This window comes from Prionailurus bengalensis, chromosome C2 (assembly GCF_016509475.1).
Source record: "Prionailurus bengalensis isolate Pbe53 chromosome C2, Fcat_Pben_1.1_paternal_pri, whole genome shotgun sequence".
NCBI classification, from domain to species: domain Eukaryota; kingdom Metazoa; phylum Chordata; class Mammalia; order Carnivora; family Felidae; genus Prionailurus; species Prionailurus bengalensis.
The window spans coordinates 91,301,165-91,321,840 of NC_057350.1; the positions used below are offsets into that span (position 1 = coordinate 91,301,165).

At 35.9% G+C, this 20,676-nt stretch overlaps 1 protein-coding gene across 3 annotated transcripts in view; it reads right to left on the reverse strand.

Annotated features, from left to right (window-relative positions):
- Positions 1 to 7,176: 7,176 nt before the first annotated feature.
- Positions 7,177 to 20,676, reverse strand: part of NAALADL2 (N-acetylated alpha-linked acidic dipeptidase like 2) — a 1,353,396-nt gene continuing 1,339,896 nt past the window's right edge. For all 3 annotated transcript variants that reach the window (XM_043594881.1, XM_043594879.1, XM_043594880.1), the window contains one exon: positions 7,177 to 14,848. In XM_043594881.1, the coding sequence (XP_043450816.1) occupies positions 14,650 to 14,848 (199 nt within the window). In that variant the 3' untranslated portion in view covers positions 7,177 to 14,649. The remainder of the gene's footprint in view (positions 14,849 to 20,676) is intronic.

The following is a 20,676-nucleotide window of genomic DNA, read 5'->3' on the forward strand; positions in this document are numbered from 1 at the left end:
TCGATTATTGTAGTATGCACATACAAAAATCAGTCATTGTTTTATGGGATCACTAAACATCAGAATGCAGAGATCTTTTCATTAGTATACAAATATATACATTAGTTGTCCCAATCCTCAATTTCTTTTTTTTTTTTAATGTTTATTTCTTTATTTTGAGAGAGAGAGAGAGATCAGGGAAGGGGCAGAGAGAGAGAGGAAGAGAGAGAGAGAGACTCCCAAGCAGGGTCCACACTGTCAGAACAGAGCCCCATGTGGGACTCCAACTCATGAACAGTGAGATCATGATCTGAACCAAAATCAAGACTCCAACATTTAATTGGCTGAGCCACTGGGCTCCCCCAGTTCTCAATTTCTTCAGAGAAGAATCTTTTTGGTGGGACAGGAAGGGATGTTATTCTCTAAAAAAGAAAAAAAAATTATGGGCACCTGGGTGGCTCAGTCAAATAGCCAACTTCAGCTCAGGTCATGGTCTGGCGGTCTGTGAGTTTGAGCCCTGTGTAGGGCTCCGTGCTGATGCTTCAGATTCTGTGTCTCCCTCTCTCCCTGCTCTCTCTCTCTCAAAAAACACATTAAAAATTCTTTTTTTCCAATTCTACTTAACCTATAAATGGCCATTATTGTAGACATATATATTTTTAAACTGTTTTTTAAAGTAATGGTGAAGGAAAGAAAACAAAAAAACTGCACTGGATCTGCAGCCTTCATCAGACTCCTTTCTTCTGTGGTCTTATTTCCCCAAAGGGTCAATTTTCAGTCTTGCAAAAATGTTCTTTGAAACTGTTCAAAGACTGGGTAATAAAAAAGACTTAGTTCATTTTGCAAATCAGAATAGAAAAGATAGATAAATGACAGATGATAGATAGCTGTTTCTGGATTCAGTGAGAATGAATTTGAGTGGGGCAAGAGTCTGTGCAAGGGGACTAGTTGCGTGATTTCTGTACTGATCCAAATGAAAAAACAAGTAGTTTGAAAAGATTGGGAAGTGGCACGAAAAGCTGGAGAAACTGAGAGAAGTGAGGGGATTGGTAAGACATTTTGGACGTGGGGAAAAAAAGACATTTAAATCTTTGGTACTGGGTTGGATGGTGGGTGAGTGTGAGGGACAAGGTATACCTCTGAAGAATCCTATGCTTCTAACTTGAATGGATAATGGAGACGGTCACTGAAACAAACAAGATATCATAAAAGCAGTATTCATGAGTTAAATTCAGCTGCTTTTGAGGTCAGATAAGAATGCGAGGGAAGTATTTCTGGCAACATCTGGCTTGGGGAAAGAAATTTATTAGTTGTTTACAAATAGCTTTCTTAAAAGATATGGGCTTAGATATAATCTCCAGATGTTCAACAAAGTATCATGAGAAGAGAAGGGCACCTGGGACCGAACCTTCAGAAATTTAACATTTAATGTAAAATAAGGGAGGGCAACCCAGAAAGAGAGAAAACGCTTAGCAGAAAGAAAAAAAAAGAAAAAGAAAAAGAAAAAGAAAAAAAAAAACTAGACAAATGAATGCTGTTCCATGGAAGCCAAAGGGAAACTATTATTCCAAGAAAGTAGAAATGTCAAAAGATTTGAATATGACTGGAGTTATAAAAGATGAAAATTGAAGCATATTCATTGGACACAATGCCTTAGAGATAAAAGGCTGATCGTATTTCCTGAACCAGATATTCCAGACTCCTGATTTACCAGCATAATTATTCATAATGCATCCTTTTACCTTTTAAAAGGTGTCTTGGTTTGTACAATAAATTATAGTTCACCTTGCTTAGAGAGGTTATGTTGTGATTATTTAAAATTATGTTGGTGGAGTAATGGGAACACAAGTCAGATTGTCAAGGAATGAAGCATACCTGAGAGATTAGAGGAAGGGCATAGCAATATTTAGCAACTCTGAAAAAAACTTTAATTGTGAGTGGGAGGCAAAAGTGGTAAGTGCCTGAGGAAAGATACAGATCTAAGAAAGGCTGTTGATTTTTGTTGTTATTGTTGATATTGCCTTTTCTTAAATGGGATTGAATATGCAAGACTGCTCTAACATTACAGGAAGGAAGAAGGAAATTTTGCAAGGGAATATAGTTATGTTTCTATGTTTGAGGAAGAAAGAAGTGAGATGATCTTCTGAGAGGAAAGGGGAAAGGAGGCAAGAGGTTAACCACATATTTGAAACAAACAGAGGAGGACTCAAATGTTAAGCAGTTGGGTTTTTAATATTAAATAGGCAGAGCAAAATTTTCTGCCTCATACAGCCCCAAAACATGAAATAAACTTTTCCATAGTATAGCTATGAAGCTCAAATGCAAAAAGATTTGGAGCTGAAGCTGCAGGTAATAATACAATGTTACTTTTCCTCATTTCCCCCTCCCCCCACCTTTCTGGGTTTGTATCAGTTTTGCCTTGGAATCTGGTGGCGGAGGAGTTTTTTGTTTGTTCTTTATTTTTTCTTTCTTTTGTTTTTGTTTTGAAGAAAATGAGAAACCAACTCTGAGTGGCTTAATCAAAGACAACCTTATGGACATAATTCACGGCCCACAGAATCAATAAAGAATTGATTCATCAGATCTCAGGAAACAGAAGAACCCCATGTGATAAAATCATGTGCTATGAGGCCGTTTTGAATAATTTTTTTTTTTAATTTTTTTTTCAACATTTATTTATTTATTGGGACAGAGAGAGACAGAGCATGAACGGGGGAGGGGCAGAGAGGGAGACACAGAATCGGAAACAGGCTCTGGGCTCCGAGCCATCAGCCCAGAGCCTGACACGGGGCTCGAACTCACGGACTGCGAGATCCTGACCTGGCTGAAGTCGGACGCTTAACCGACTGCGCCACCCAGGCGCCCCTTGAATAATTTTTCAAAGGCAGTAAGAATGAGATTACTTTATTAATAAGATTTACTTTGGAAAAAAGAGATGTGCATTATATGTATGTGAATGGGGGTTGTTTGATGGAAGAATGAAAGCTGGTGACAGGTCAATGAGACATTAGAGAGGATGGGGCACATGGGAAAACTCAGGCACTCCTGCTTGGCTAGAAAATGGGATGGGAGGGGGAGAAGCAGCAAGAGCAGAGAAGAACGGAAGGAGTGGGAGGTGCATGAAGGATCTCAGATATGGTCCAAAGGCATTTGGATTTTATGCTGAAGATAATGGGAAACCACCTTCTGCGTTTTGATGGAAATCTGTTCAGTGTGTAGCTTATGTATAGTAGCCAACTTAAGTATTTTATTTTATTATTATTTTAATGTTTATTTTTGAGAGAGGCAGAGGGAGACAGAGACAGAGCACAAGTGGGGAAGGGCAGAGAGAGAGGAAGACAGAATCCAAAGCAGGGTCCAGGCTCTGAGCTGTCAGCACAGAGTCCGACGCGGGGCTTGAACCGACAAACTGTGAGGTCATGACCAGAGCTGAAGTCAGATGCTTAACTGACTGAGCCACCCAGGTGCCCCTAGTATTTTATAGTATCAGATGGTATCTGAAGTAATAAGCAGTCTGCAGGTTGCTTTACTCACAAAAAACACAATATAAACATCATGAACGGGTGCCTGGGTGGCTCAGTTAAGCGTCCAACTTCGGCTCAGGTCATGATCTCATGGTCTGAGTTCGACCCCTGGCTGGGCTCTGTGCTGACAGCTTGGAGCCTGGAGGCTGCTTCTGATTCTCTCTCTCTTTCTGCCCCTCCCCTACTTGTGCTCTGTCTCTGTCTCTCTCTAAAAATAAAAAACAAATTAAACATCACGGACTTTACTGAAGCCGAGAAGAAAAAACGAAAAAAAAAAACAAAACAAAAAACTAGAAACTTCAAAGCAGAAAACTATGAGAAAGTCCTGTGTTTCTCTCTTGTGTGACTTGAACGTCCTACTCGCTTTCCTGACAATGCCATTCGTCCTCTCCTCTGAAGGACCTCTGTTTATGCTTCAGCCGCAAATATTGCCTTCTCTGAGAAACCTTTCCTGGGTTCTACAAGATTTAATTACTTTTACTTTCTGCTCTCTTGTTATCATATTTAGGCCTCTACTATAAGACTTAAGGCTTTGCTGCTGCTATATGTTTACATGTCTTTTCTCTCTTAGCTCTGCATTGGGGCTAGCCATTTTGTTGGTTATGGAGTGGTATAGGACTATTACACTAAAGCCTTTCCAAGTTACAGTAAAACCTTGGATTGTAACTTATTTTGTGACAAACATTTCTAATATATTTTAACTTGATAAACGATCGATGTCTTGCAATAAGAGTAGTATTTGAGACCAGACGTCATATGATCACAACTGAGCCAATGGTCTCTCTCTCTCTCTCTATCTCTCTCTGTCTCTGGAACCAATCTCTCTGGGATCAGTCTCAGGCTGCAGTGACCACTGAGGAACTGATGGATCAGGAGCAACAGCAAGAGGTTATGGAGGAGATCTTGGCTGCGGAGGAGGAGAAAAAGGCAGAGGAATCCCTCACTTCAAATGAGATTAGGGAGATGTACAAAATGTGGGAAATGGTGCAAAGTTTTGTAGAAAAGCACCACCCGAAGAAGGGTGTAGCAGTGCGAGTGATGAATCTATTTAACAACAATGCAATGCCACGTTTCTGTGAAATCCTCAAAAGGAAGCAAAACCAAGTGTCATTGGAAAGGTTCCTTCTTAAAGTTACACAAAAAGAAAAAGATTCCATTGAGCCAATAGATAGCAGTAATTCCATCAGTGATAGTGGAAGTCGTCCTAACCCTCCTCTCTCTTGTCTCCCTCACACCAGCCATGAAGGTTTTCAAAGGGGAGTGAAGGTTAATTTTTTTTCCTTTATATTTTGCATTTGCTTTATTATTTTGTATTATATTACAGTTTTGTAATCATTTTTATATGAATATTTTTGGGTTGTGGAAAGAATCATCTGAGTTTCCATTATCTTATGGGGAAATTCGCTTTGATATACAAGTGCTTTGGATTACAAGCATGTTTCTGGACTGAACTATGCTTGCAAACCAAGGTTTTACTGTATTTTATTATAGATTTTGTGGGTAAGCGACATCCATGGACTGGGGAAAAATTCAAGAGATCTTGAAACATGTGGATAAAAGAGGTCATTGACTTATTTATTCATAGGAGAATAATGACTCATTTGGAGACCATAGTAGCCATGGTCTGTGTGGACTCTGTCCCCCACCTCCCACCCACCCACATCCTCCCCCATAATGCTGGGGCTAGGAGGATAAACACACATTTCAGAGCCTCTTGCGCTGGCTGGATTCCATTTTGATCTGTCAGTGAGAGGCACTTGCAAGGAAGTCTAAGTCCAAAAAGTATGGAAGATTTTTGTTTTTCCTGCTTCTGGTAGGAGAGGCAGAGGGTGTGAGGCGGGCTCCCAGACTTCAGATGAATTTTTGTGGCTGTTCTTTAAGCTCTGTGCTCAGTGGCTCCATCACAAGCAGCAACAAAGTTTCTAATCATCAATACAATGTCGGCTCCTGGGATTATCACAGATTTCCTAGCCCTAGTCAGTAGCAGTTTCCTGAAGTCACCGATCTCTAAGAAACATTCATGTTTTTGTTACATTAACCCTGTTAATAATTTTGTAACCATTTTCTTGTTTTAAAATGCCCCTGGCTTGAAATACTCACACTGGCTAGCGCAGGGCAGGTGGGGAGATGTCGGCTTTGAATAGGATGGTAGCAGTGAAGAGGAGAAGTGTGTAGTTTCAGCCATGGTTTATAGCAGAGCCAACACAGCTAGCTGATAGATTGGATGTAAGGAGTAAGGGAAATGAAAGGATCCAAGATGATTCCCACTTTTTAGAGAGCCCACTGTATTTCCTGAGATAGGAAAGCATTGAAGAGGAACAGTTTGGGTAAAAACTGTAACTGTGCTGACTTTATATCAGTGAGCATTTCGGATAGCAGAAGGCCTTATAAGAATGCCTCTGCCTTTATAAGGTTACTATAGTTGAGGAAGGAGAGGAAACAGACTGTGCTTATAAAATTGTGTCATTTAGAAAGGCATTTAGGTTAGTGGTTATAAGAGTGGGCTCCAGGATCAGACTATCTTATTGGGAGTTTATGTTACTTTGAGGATTTTATTTTTAATCCAGAAGGCAAGTAAGAATTTCACAACAAACACAGAGATCCACCATCCAAACTGACAAGTAATAAGAAAAGTAATCTAATCTACCACTTTGCTATTTTATTGCATTGCTTAAATTTATTTTTGTGTAAAAACACAAGTGTTTTAGCACTTGTTTCCCGCCTACTACCGTGAATTAAATTAGGTATTTATTTTTTTAGTCTATATTTTCATACTTTGAATACATATATACATACCCATGAAAAACATACAAATTTGTATATTTTAATTTTACATCATGAGTAGAATAATATATTATTCTGAGAATGTGTTTTTTGAATTTTTATATCTGTGTGTGTGCATGTGTGTGTGTACCTGACAGGATGGTGAGTTCCCAATAAATACTAGCTATTGTGTAGCAAGGATATTGGAGAAAAAACACTCGTCTTTGGTCCAAAGGAGCCTTAACAAAAGCCCACGGAGATAGGCATGTATCCCGAACATACGGTGCCTTTACGCTATAGCTCTGCTCTGTCAATACCCTTGCAATAGCCTACATTATCTATGGGTACCTCTGTATCTAGTCCCGTCATCACTTAAACTGAAGTGTTATATCCTGTGCAGTCCTAGAAGCTGCTAATTGTGCTAATATCATTATTATATTGTGTTAATCATCATTATACCTCTAGCACTGAATACAGCACCTGACCTAGACTAGGATCTTTGTAAATGTTTGCTGAGCGAATAAATGAGTGAAATCTGCTACCTCATGTGAATACAGAACACTTTTTGTGTGATAACTGACAGCATTCTTTTGAGCTAATTTGAGGAAACAAAACTCTTCGCACGGGAGCTGATAGAAATACTGTTACTTAATGTTAAAACTTGTCACAACCTGCAAACCTAAATGGCCCAGCATGAGAACTGTATGTTTGAAAAAGAATGGAAGACAAAAATGAACATGATAAAACCTTGTAGAATGTTCTCCGAGCAAGGCTTGTTCCTCTTTGGCTGTGATATTCACTACATAAAGGTAATCCATAAGTTAGCACCTATACATGCTAATAAATAATATCCATTTTGCATACTTAAAATACTATATATCTTGTCATAACAAAACACAGTAGAACAATGTTTTGCACCTATATTTAATATTTTTAAGTGGGAATTTTAAATATTACCATTTTACTGCACATTCTCATTGCATTTCTGAAGCAGAACATATTTCTTGAAAGATGCCTTTACTTCATAGTACTATGTTTTCAATGATGTACAAACATTTAAGTGACTGAAATATAAAATATTCACTCGTATTCTTAATGGATGTGGTATTCCAACCAATTTTTTGTCACTCCAGACCACAATATACTTTTCTAAGTAAGCTGCATATTAAGTCATGGGAGTAATCCATTAAAAAGTTGTCAAATAAATTGAGATCACACTTGGGCTAAATATAAAGAGCACTAAATTCCTTGTGGGCATCTACACATTATAGAAATTAGACATTCAACCCCATGTAGTACTTAAAAAAACACAGATATGTGCCTTTAAATCAATGTCATTAAAAATCAATCACAGCAAAGACAATGACAATGAGTCTTTTTCTTTTCTATGAAGAAAAAGATTTCTGAATCACAGATGATAATCAAAGTATTTTGAACAATATTCAACACTATAATAGTTTAGTGCAATTTTGTAATGGGGATACCCCTTGAGAGATATTTGTTTTAAATCAAAGCAAATTTAATTGGAGAGGTTGTCCTCCAAATTTATCCCAAGTTAATTTATAAATCTTCCCCTGCTCATCTTCATTCTTAAAGGCCATAATTTTTTTTACTATTATACAGTTGAGAAAATTTATTTACTATAACATTTTATATATCTAAATATTGCTACACTGAAGACATGATTAAAAATGCATGGTATATATTAACATTTTAAATACATAATATGAAACTAGTATCAAAATGATGTGCTGATTTTTCTAGAGGTCTATAAAAACAAACTAGTCCTTCAGAGTGTCCTAGAAACCTTTTTTTTTTCTTCTTTGAATACAATCTATTCATATTCTCCAAGTAGCAAGTTAAAATGTGTGGGATATATTTGCCATTAAACCTTTCTGTGTGAAATGTAAACACTAAATCACCTAATAGAGTCCTATCTCAGCTTCTAAATGGAATTATTTATAACATCTTTGGAATATAATTATACGAGCTACACTTAACCATCTGGGCATTTTGCTTCCTGCAGACAATTTGCAATGGTATGGTAAAATATTTTGTTTGCTTGTTTGTGTGTTTGTTTCTTATTAAACAGATATGATAAAACTGTCTTTGAGGAGTAATCACATTTTGTTCTGACTCTCAGAGTAAGGTAGTCCATATGCAGCAGCTTGACATAAAGATAAACAAATAATAATTATTAATATAAATAAAACACTCCTGCATATATAATGAAAGCCTGATTTGACAATGGCCAAGAATTTCAAAGGACAAAACACACTCCAAGTAGTGTTCATCTGCAGAGTAACATATCGAATAAAGATCCTTTAAGGAAAGAATTATATACTTACTGAGCAGACCAGATAATTAAATAATTACACATTTTGATTGAAAAATGTATGTAGCTCATTAAAACAGAGACTCTAACTTCTCTTCTCTAGCTAAGCTTCTATTCAGATGCCAAGTTTGTACTTTAATTAGAACAAAAGACCGACATTAACTTCAATGCAACATAATAATTCATAATAATGATCGTATATTAATCTCTTGAGCTTGCTGGAATCTAGCACATGACATATGGCATAGTACAGGCACCTGTGCAGTCCTCTGGGGACTGAGGTGGTGCATATTAATTAGCCCCTGGGAAATAAAATCTGTTTCCTTCTGAGAAAAGCTACCTCCGTGCTTATTGGTTTACAACATCAAAGGAAGTAGACAGAACACTGTTAGGCTCTGTCTATCCTCATTAAAGCTCTGTCTAGATGTAGGCACTGAATCAGCTGCTTCTGAGTTAATTCTTGACAGAATCCTGCTTAAGAAATTAGAGTAGCCATGCATTTCTTTGGCTTCCATGATTGGATTTTGGCTGAAAACATCAAAATTACCACTCTGGTTACAGAAAATTACTTAACTATATAGTCCAAACATAAAATAACGAGAAACGTTTTAAACTTTGAAGCAGCTCCTTTTTCTTGAATGCTGCTCAGAGTGCCTTCGATGTAATCCTTTGCTTTGTAAATTTAGATGCAATCTGAATATGAGATTATAAATGTCTTAAAGAAATATGTCATCTCATAATAAGCAAAGTATCAAGATTCTTGGCAGTCCTAGGTATGCTAAAGACACTTCAGTGTATATCTTCCAAGGATAATTGAAAGGTATTATGGAAATAAAAGTGGCTGATTAACAGATAAATATATACTGAGATGAATAGATCCTAAAATTACTTTCTCAGGGGGAAAAAAAAAGTCTAATCCCATTGCTAGAGTATATCTAGAAAGAGAAAACAGAAAATTGAGTGGATATGGTGATAACCAGAAAAGGCTACATTTAAAATTTCTTTTGCAACTGTCCTTTCAAATTCTTGTCACTTGTAATTCTGAACTGCATAAAACAAACTCACTTAACTGAAAAGTGTTTTGTAATTGATGGGGTGCTCAGAACGCCATGAAGTTTTTAAAAATCTTTCAGAGTAGCAGATGCTGAGGTTTTTAAACTTACACAAGACATACAGATTCACTAGCAGCTAAGCAGAGTATTTCTTTTCTCAAATATCACGTTGTTTAGTTCTCCCTTGGGTTACATCCATGATCTTGTGATGGTACAGTCACGTTGCTGATATGTTTATTGGAATGTGTGGGTCCATTTTCCTTTCCGCTCAACACATGGATTGACAGTTTAAAATTATTCTTTTCTGCTAGTGGAGTGTGTGGCGAAGGCACATTTAAATAGCCTATTAAGCCAGTGAGATGACAATGTGCTACCCTCAGAGAAAGCTTAGTTTTTGAAGTAATTAATTACACATTCCACAGAATGTCTCTTGAGAACACTGTTGGCTAGGTCTACCAATTTATTGTGCAAATAATTATAGTTTTCATTTGAGGCAAAGTTGTGGATTGATTATTAGGCAGATGGTAACAAATCATTGTTTATTTTCTTTTTGTGCACCTATTTTTTTCAATAGGGGAAACTTATTGTATGCCATATATATATATTTAAAGTCAATTAGTTATATATATATATATATATATATATATATATATTTAAAGTCAATTAGTTTTTATACCATCTTTAAGGATGATATAAAACTGTGGTTGTAAATCCCAGCACCTGCTCTTTTTTTATTTTTCAGTGAAATTATACAGGCATTTTGAGGAGGAAATTGTGAAATATGTGGCTTCTCATCATTTTTACTATGTTACATCTAGTTGCCATGATATTTTATAAGTGTACACTTATTTTTAATGCTTTTATAGATACCGTCTAATTTATCTACACAAGTCCATCATTGCTGGGGTGGGCAAATATCATAAGGAAGGGTGTATTTGTTTCTTCAAACTCTTTAATTAAACCAGTAAAGTGGCAGGCTACATAGTCTGATCAGTTGTACAGAAATACATTAAAAGTTGCAGCTATACAACTTTCTATAAACCAAAAGATTCTTGTGATGTTTTCTGCAGAACTCAGTGTGAAGAATACAGGACTGCATACCAGAGGGCCCAGTAGAGAGACACCTGAGCCATTTTTATTAGATATAGAATTTTGGACAAGTCGCTCAACCAAATTGCTTCATTTTTAAAACTGATTATTGTAGGGGTTCAATTAGAAGAAACAAATGTATGAAAAAGTCTCTAATAGTGCCTGACATGTAGGAAACACAGATATTAGCTGTGTCTGCATCCTTTTTTGAGAGATACAATGGTTTCTCTCTGTCTTTGTTTTTAATGGTGCCTTTAATAGCAAAGCTTTAGGTCCCTCCTGTTATTGTGACTCTGTATTTTATGTAGATATATTACCAAGTAATGTTTTCTTAAGACCCAGGGTTGGTGTAGATTAGAAATTCTTAAACTTCAGTGTATATATGTATTATCTGGGCAATCTTCCTAAAAATGAATATTCCTAAGCCTCACTTCCCCAAATCCACATTTTGAGAAACACTTATTTAGACTGCTGATTTAATAAAGAGCTGAAATGTCCTCTCATAAAGGGCTCTTACTCAATGCCCTCCTTCCTGACTTACGGTGTCATGGAGAGACTCTCCCCACTTCCCCCATTACCCAGTCTTAGTGTCCTTTTCCTGGGTTCCCTGGGACAGTTTTGTTCATCATGTATAGTCAGAGAATGACTAGTTCTTAACTAAAAGCAGTGATTCCAGCCCATATAGCATCTGGTAGAATGGCTAGTTACATAGAACGCACTGGAAAAGATCTTTTATAACCTTAGCACCTCAGGGAATGAGCTGGATATACCGCATGAGAAAGCAGAGAAGCTTAAATTCCAGTGCTTTCTAGTTTAGTGTTTTTGCTCTTAACTAAACATGTGACTATATCCACATTGCTAAATCACTCTGGCTTCACTTATCTGATGGGAGTGATGATGCTTTCCCTGGCTGAAGGGAACTTCCTAGGGCTTAGACCAGAATGTCTCTTAGGCTCTTTTGCCTCAAGAATCTCTGCTTTTCCACAAAGGGCAGTAGTTCATGTGAACCCCTCCTGAATCTAAATTTAAGTGGCGAACATCTGCCACATTTTCTTGGGAGAATAACCTTTTGTGACTCATGCCCTGGTGTAAATCTATGTACGAAGGATTGTGAGAGGTACCAGGCACCCAGATATCTCAGCAACAATTTAAACCTATTATCAATTCACCAAAATACTTGTTATTAACTTGCATAGGATTTTATTCACTTGGATTTGTTAGGGAAAGAAATAAAAATGATATAATAAATTTAGCAATGATGTCTAGGTCAGAGGTTTGTTGCAATCAAAGATCTAAAGCAGCATCTATAGAATTAGTGGACATCTGTTTTAATTATAATACTTTCTTCACGTCATCTCTTAAATAGACTAATAAAAATGCATTAATACATAGTTACGTTTAGGTTTTTTTTTTTTCAAATAGCAAATACCACATAATTTAGAAGGGCGATACTAATATTGAGATTTTTATCTATGCAATGTGGTTTACCTAGGTACACAATCTTTAAACCAAAATGTACAAACATATACTTTGTGCTGTCAACAGTCTTACAGACTAAGGGGGTGAGTTTAAGATTGAGTTTTAAAATGATAAACCATGGGGGAGCCTGGGTGGCTCAGTCGGTTGAGAGACTTCGGCCAGGTCATGATCTCGTGGTCTGTGAGTTGCCCGCGTCAGGCTCTGTGCTGCCAGCTCAGAGCCTGGAGTCTGCTTCGGATTCTGTGTCTCCCTCTCTCTCTACCCCTCCCTCACTGATGCCATGTCTAACTCAAAAAATGAATAAACATTGAGAAATTAAATGATAAACTACAAAAGTAATAATTATTTGTTTTTGTTTGTTTTAAACTCAGCGCCAACTCCAAAATGTTGTTTTAAAGTAACTTCAACTCCAAATGAAGAACTGGAATGAATACACCGAAGTTTGGTTAAAATGTTGGAGATCCTTTGGTATCAACACTCTCTTTTTGGGCCCCAAACATGTCTGTGTCTTCTCACCTCTGTTCTGCTGCTAATTTCTGTGGAGCAAGAGAGGGAGCTGATGCTGAGGCTCACGGGTGACTGCTCCTTGGAACCTTTCCCTGTAGATACTCTTCAACATGAGAAATATTTTCAAGCAAGTACATTGGTTTAAAAAAAAAACATTGTAAGGTAGTTTCATTTGTCATTTAAAAATATGGTCACACAGGCAATTCATATGAAAATGGATTTCTGCTTGAATTATCTAGCTAATTACATCAATTCTCCTCTTTGCCTTAAGCTTATACACATTACTTATGATAGCAACAGCTGACCCCTATAAATCAATTAATCAATACTGATTAATTCTTTCCCCTCAACTGTCGCTTTCTTTGAAATGAAGAGTAGGTTTATGCTTATCCATAAACATCGGAGACTTAGACATACAAGCATTGTCTGGAATGTATCTAAATGTCTGTCATTTAGACATACAAGCATTGTCTGGAATCTTGTTCTGTCTTGTATCTAAATGGGAAGTGTGAGTGCAGTGTTAGGTACAGACAGTTCACATAAAATATGCTAAGGATATGCTTCCTAGGAGGCATCGCTTTATTCAATACCAGAAGAACATTTCTAAAGAGAAGCTCACAGTTTAAACTGTCATCCAATAGAAAGAATTGTAGGCTTTTGGGGAATAGTGGATGCTAGGGCCATTCCATGACAGTGTCAACATGAAAAACTTCATTTTCCACATGAGAGAAGAATCGAAGTGTGGGAAAGACACACTCTTGTAGTAACACTGTATTTTCTGCATAAAATTAGAAGCATGAATATTTTCTACTTTTGCATCTTAGTCACAATGAAGGATAAAGAAGGAAAAATATCAAAAGTTTCTTCACAGAATTAAGAAGTTTTTCATTGATCAAACAGCTATTTCTTTCATTGTGAGTCCTTTGTATCAGTGGCAGAAACAGCAGTTTGGTGCTTTTTAAGATAGCTGGGGTTTTCAAAGAAAACTTTGCTACTTTCCTGTGGAAATTACATGGTATTCTGTTAAAACTGCCTTCCAGGAAGGAGTTTCAGAAGAGATACAGGTAGGAAGAACAATGCAAAATGCTTTCATTTCAGAGTAGCTAGGTTTCAGTGCTTCCTACAGAACGAACAGAAGAAGAAATAAGAAATATTTTCTCCCTCATAAGACATATATCACTCCTGTAATTTTTACAAAATCAACTGAGGCAAATTAGGGGTTTCAAAGCTAGTCACCTTATAAGTTGTTAGGAAAAAATTTGCATTTAAATTGCTCTGTGCAGCTACTTTGAGATTTTCCCCTGGAATGTTTATGGCTCTTTTTTTCGTTAATACTTTAAAAAATACAATTTCATAACCAGTGTATTACTACATCTAGTTGTATTATGAACAGGCACTTCATTTCATAAAATAGAAACATTCAAAGTGGTTTTGGTCGACCAATCATTCAGTCGGAATACTTGAATTCTTCATATTGAATACTTATTAGTGAAGTTAATCTGAAACCATATCAACTTTCCATTTCTATTACAGAAACTAGGTCATTAATAGCTGTAACATAGGGAATAACTTCTGTTCCTACATGGTTTATCCCTAGAATTGAAGATTGTCCAGAACTTCTTGGAACTTTGCCCCCCAAATATTTCATATATATAAAAATACAGCAGATTTCTTTTTAATAGATAAACCTTAGGTATTATTTCAATAACTTGCTTTTACATATTCAGAGATGTAGATATAAGAAAATATTAAATGTGCAAAATGCTCTTTTATATGTACATTTAAAAATACAACGTAATAATAGCTTTGGAATTGTAAAAAAGTCATTGGGGGGAAAGTCTTCAATGTCAGAAAATCTGGTTAGGTTAGAGCTTTTGCTTGAGGAATTGTAAACAAACTTCTTAAAATGCTGAGAGTTTTCTCAGTTCTTTCCAACCAAGACACTGTCGAACACATCAAGTCCTGCTTTAAAGTAAACCTGAGCTGAATTAATGCTGTTCAACACCTCTGACAGGGCTTCCTGAATGGTCTCATTTGATGCAAGTAACTTGCAGTGCTCCCAAGCCTCCAGGAGTATTGAAAACTGGCTTGTCTTCCCATCAAGGTGGTACAGGATATTTCTAAAAACAAATACAGAATGTGTAAATGCTTCATGCACAATGTTATTTTCATATCAAACATCATAATAAAAATTTCCAAGAAACAGTGACATTTGCTGTAAATGAAGAAATTATAAAAATACAATATTGTCTCCAACTGCTAATGAATTAATGGATATAGACGTTGATCAAATTTCCCACAGTGATGAGGGATAATTAGACATTATATAGCTCCCTCATGGCAATATACAGTACTATCTATGAAACAAAATAAAGTAGTTTTGCTAAAAAAAAAAGAAAAAAGAATCTGAATCTGATGAAGCTTCTAAATCTAATCGCTAATAAATACAAGAGAGACAGAGAAATATGTTAAATGATATGACAATGTGTCATTAGCAAATTCAAATGGTGGAGAACTCTCTAGGACAAATGATCCAGTATATTCAATAAGCAAACTGCCATAAAAAAATAGGTGACAGAAAAACCTCTGGACTAAACCTCATTCCTGCGCTATTGACATCTGGGGCTGGATCATTCTTTATTGTGCAGCTGTCCTGTGCATGGCAGGATGGTTAGCAGTATCCTGGTCTCTGCCCACTAGATACCAGTACCACTGTCTTTTACTTGCCTCCATCAGTCTGGGCTGCTGTAATGGAATACCATACACTGAGTGGCTTGAATAACAAAGGTTTATTTATCTATCATGATTCTGAGGCTTTAAGTCTGAGATGGAGGTGCCAGCATGGTCGGGTTCTTGGCTAGAGTCCTCTTCCTGTTTACATTCTCATCTGGCCTTCCTTCGTGCATGTACACACACAGACATCCTGTGTCTTCTCTTTTTTATAAGGGCATTTGCCCCATCAGGAAGGCCTCCTGCATGAACTAATCTAATGTAATCAGCTCCCAAAGGCCCCACCTACAAACACCATCACACTGGGGTTAAGTGTTTAACCCCTATATTTTGAGAGGATACAAACCTTCAGCCCATGGCAGCTGTGAAAACCAAAAATGTCTCTGGACTGCCAAAATTATCCCTTACAGGGCAAAATTTCCCCTGATTGAGAATATTGCTTTAGACCAAAAGAAACCTGTCAACCAGTCATAAAGTAGACTCTCCTAGGTTTTTACCCAAAGTGTTTAAAAAATAAGAAGCAGTACATAATTAAATACTAATAGAAGATTTGTTAATATTAAGGAATTGTTAATATTTTAGGTGTAATGATGGCATCATCAGAATGCTTTCAAAAAGTGTCCTTATTTTTTAGAAATAGATACAGCAATATTTCCAAACAAAAGGTTATCATGTCTAAGATTTTGCTTAGAAATATTTCAGGGGAAAAAGGAGACTAGAGCCATAGATAGTATAGAGGGGGATAAACATAACCATTAGTTAATAATGTTGAAAATGGATAATGGGATGTGTTATACTATTTTCTCTTCTTTTGTGTATATTTGATATTTATAATACTATCTTCTCATAAGTGTGGGGTATATAATACAATGTTGCCCTGAAATGTATTCAAATTTCTTAGGAAGAAGAATTTGGCCTTGGGCAAATCTCAAGTGGTCCCTTTTATCATTGACAGATATAAAGAGATGCATTTTGGCAGAAAACTGTGGATTATTAGATCATTTGACTTACTCCCAGTCCAAAGTAGCTGAAATTCCATAGTCAAATAAGAGAGGCAGATATAAATAATTAAAATACAGTTGTCTAATTGTCAGATTAGAAATAGGAGGGGTAGTGATACAAGATGAAGGATTACCGTGGAAAAAGGTCAGAAAAAAAGTTCATAATAGAGAATATTTGAATTTCATGTTGAATCAACAGTTACAACATGGTAGAAAGCAGAGACAGCACCCTATGCAGGAGGGATGGCATACACAAAGGTACACACTTAAAAAACAGCTTGGTACGCCCAGTGGATCAATGCCGGTGTTTCTGTATGACCAGTGTTCACGGCCAGAGTCGGCAGCTTTAGGAGAAGAGCTGGACAGCAAGGTCTGGCCACCCTAGAGGCCCTTCCATACCAGGCTAAGTAATCACACTTTTGCTTCCAGGCATAAAAAAAAAAAAAAAAAAAAAAAAAAAAAACAGCGAAAGGTAGATGTGATTTTCAAATGATCACATTGTAATATAAAGTCTGGAGAAGCACTTAGTCCACACAAAAGGGGACACTGCTGTGAGTTACACACTGATAGTTAATTTTGAGAGACATAGTGAGGGCCACAGTACAGATTTAATTAGTTTATACTTTCCCTAGCACTAACGTCCATTTATACAGAGTTCTGGATTATTGGTTCCTGTCTCATCAAAATTCCTGTACCTCAGCCTCTCCTGAACTTCTCACATTGCACTCTGTGGTGTATCGAATCTACATGACCCTTCATGCCAGAACCCTGCAGATCATCTCTTTTCCTTGTGTGTCCAAGTCGTCTCTGATAATATTGACTTCCCCACCTTTTCAGTGTCTCTTCTCTGCCGTGGGACCCTGCACCCTATATTTCAAGGATATGCTATGACATCCTTGCTTTCCATATCAGGGTTGGGAAATATGTTTTTTATCAGGTCTGATTTAGTGTTGTGAACACAGAAGATCTTCAGTCATGGTCATTTAATTTACTTAAATTTTTATCGGCTTAGGGTAGTGATAGGAACTTAGTAAATCCTCAATAATATTGGTATAAATTACATCAATCCAGTTTAATTTGCATTTTAAGTATTAACTATTTAAGAATAAAACTGTCTTAAATTTTTTTTATTTGTAGAAAATTTTAAGCTGACAATAACTACATATTGCGTGGCAGTGGGGCAGAAGATCCTTAAACGGAAGAGCCTATTTGAATGAATTTTTCAAAACAGATCATTCAAAGTGAGAACTATCCCTAATGCAATCCAAAATCCTTGAATTTTGTGCCTATGAGTAAACTTGGTATTGTATGAATTAAATAGAGCAGTGAAAGAAAGGTACTTTCTAGATTCCAGATATTCTTGAATTCAGGTATAAATTTGTATTAAGAAACATATAGTCCCTGAATATGGGAGGAAAAAAATATCTTCCAAATGGAGTGGTCAGTGGGTCCTGTGCAATTCTCTGGCCATAAGCTGTACTCTGAGAAAAATGTGGATCTATTTCCAGAATTAGAACACTCTTTGTAACAGAGATTTCCCTTCTGCCATTCCCATAGTATTCATAAAATGAAAGAGATTGTCAGAAGAAACCATTCAACCATGCTAACACAATCATGCAAGCAATTATACATGTACATACATACAGAATCCATTCATACATGCTTCGGCTTGTAAAAGTTTTGATTATATCAAAATAACTTAAAGTAGTTAGAATTAGTGACAATTTCCCTAAATATTAGTTTTATTAGTTTTACATCACTCAAGGGATGTAAATAAAAGAAACCAAGTAATACAGAGGAACCTTGATACAACCATGGCATTTTTCCAAATGGAGATAAAACAGCCTCAGATAGTCACATGTATTCTCCTACATGGCACAACCTATACAAAAATTACTTTTTTCATTTTTACATACTCTTTCTCAGTTGCTTTTTTTTTGTTAAACTTTATGTATTTATTTTGAGAGAGAGAGAGAGAGAGAGGTCAGGGGAGGGTCAGAGAGAGGGAGAAAAAAAATCCTAAGCAGCCTTTGAGCTCAGAAAGGAGCCCAACATGGGGCTTGAACTCACAAATCCTGAGATCATGACCTGAGCGGAGATCAAGAATCAGATGCTTAACCTACTGGGCCATCCGGGTGCCCGTCAATTGCCATTTTTAAAAAAAGTGTGGGTTTTTAGAGTCAAGATACCTGTCAAACATATTTAAATTCATAGTGAGCCATTGAAACAAATAAATACACACACACACACACACACACACACACACATATATGTGATAAAGGAAAATGATTTAAAAATTAAGATCTTTTGAGGATAAAAACAGTTCAAATATATCTTAATTATTCAATCATTTAAAAAGTACTTCTTTAGACATAAATTATACTGCTTTACCAATAAGAATTACTAAATTAGTATAATACAAATATTTAATCATCTATCACAATATTTACAATTTTAAATTCTCTCCTTCCACTTTATCAATTTTGTGTTTAATTATAAATCATTTCATGGCAAATGTGTTTTCAGAATTTAAGAGTGCAATAGACATTTTCAAAAGCTGTACCAAAAACACTTCCATTCCTGGAAGGCATATTGCTAAGCATGCTGACAAACAAAAATATCATCTTTGTTATCCAGAACTGCCTCATAAATGAGTTGAACGAGTGCAATTAATATATTATGGGGAGCATGTTTAATACTTTTGGTTCTGTATAATGACCTTTCCACATTTTCAAAACTCACTGGCACCAAATACATTCCTACATATACATTCTATGGTTATTAAATGTTAAATACTATTAATATTAAATTTAATGATAAGATATTAATAAAACATGCTCATAAAGGTTACAAGATTAATCCCTCAATGACAATTCATTTAAACATGAGCACAGCCTCTAATATATATATGTACAACTTTAGCCATAACCACTATAAAATATCTAGAAAAGTGATAATGGAGAAGAATAAAAACACATCCTTAAAAGAATGTTTAGGTCTAAAGCACAAGAAATATAATTACTGTTTTTTGTTTTTTAAACTGGAAAGCAATACATATACTTCTTAAAGACCAGTGCAATGGAGTCTACAGTGTGCCAACATTCGTTTTTCCTAAGTAGTAAGCAACACAGTAAAATACGTTTATAATGACTGTAAACAAGCCATGTGAATAGAAATGGACCCTTTTTGGTTTGCAAAATTCCACAAGGAGCTAAACACATTTTCCATATGCTACATGATTCAAGTAGTAAGCTGTGGCAAGCTATTATGTAAGATAAACACTCATATCCGTTTCTACCCAAATTGGATACAAATCAGCATAAAACTACAGATACTGAGATTCTACTTGAAGGTAAGTAAACAGGATTCTTTCATCATAATGTAAAACTTTCATTTTGGGGAGCTATTTATATAACTTAAGTTAGTTGATCTTTATTATAACAGAAATTTTTTTACCTGGATAGATTGTTTTATCTTATAAACAGATTAAGAATAAAAATATCTTCTTTAAATTTTCATGAGAAGAATAATTTCTCGTGCTGATTTCCAGAAGTAGTTCATCTTTTTCTATTTTTCTTTTGTGTACTAAATGTGTACCATTTAGCTTCCTGCTTACATAAAATAAATTTCTATATTTGGAGCCCTTTTTCAAAAAAGTACCATCATAGTATTTTAGTTTTAATATTTTAATGGAAGACAAAAATCTAAACCCAGCCATGTTTTACATTTCATCACATACTTTTCCATATCTTTCTTAGTTCTAAGAACTTTCTTACATATTCAATCATTAACTCTAAGTTCCCTAGGATCATCCCTGGGGGACAAAATTACTGTAACATTTTTTAATATGAAAATGATTCTTGCCTTTGGAAATATTTCAAATTAGATCAGTGCTTTTGATGGAAACTTCTAAGTCAAAAGCTCTTTGTATTCCCATTTATGTCACCAGCATTGAACCTCAGTTAAATGGAGTTAAAAGATTTCAACGATACATACTATATCAGAGAACTTAACTATGTCTCGCTTTCTCAATGATGGGTCATATTTTTCAGTTTAGGGAAGACTGGGAATTGGCAAATAGCCATTCAAAGGCACATTTCTAGCAGGAAAATAGGATAGAAAGAAGAAAATACACTTGAAGAGTTTTCGTGTCAAAAGTCTACCCTTTACGACGACAAGAAATTATATTCCTTAATGAATCACTCTTGCTCTTACAC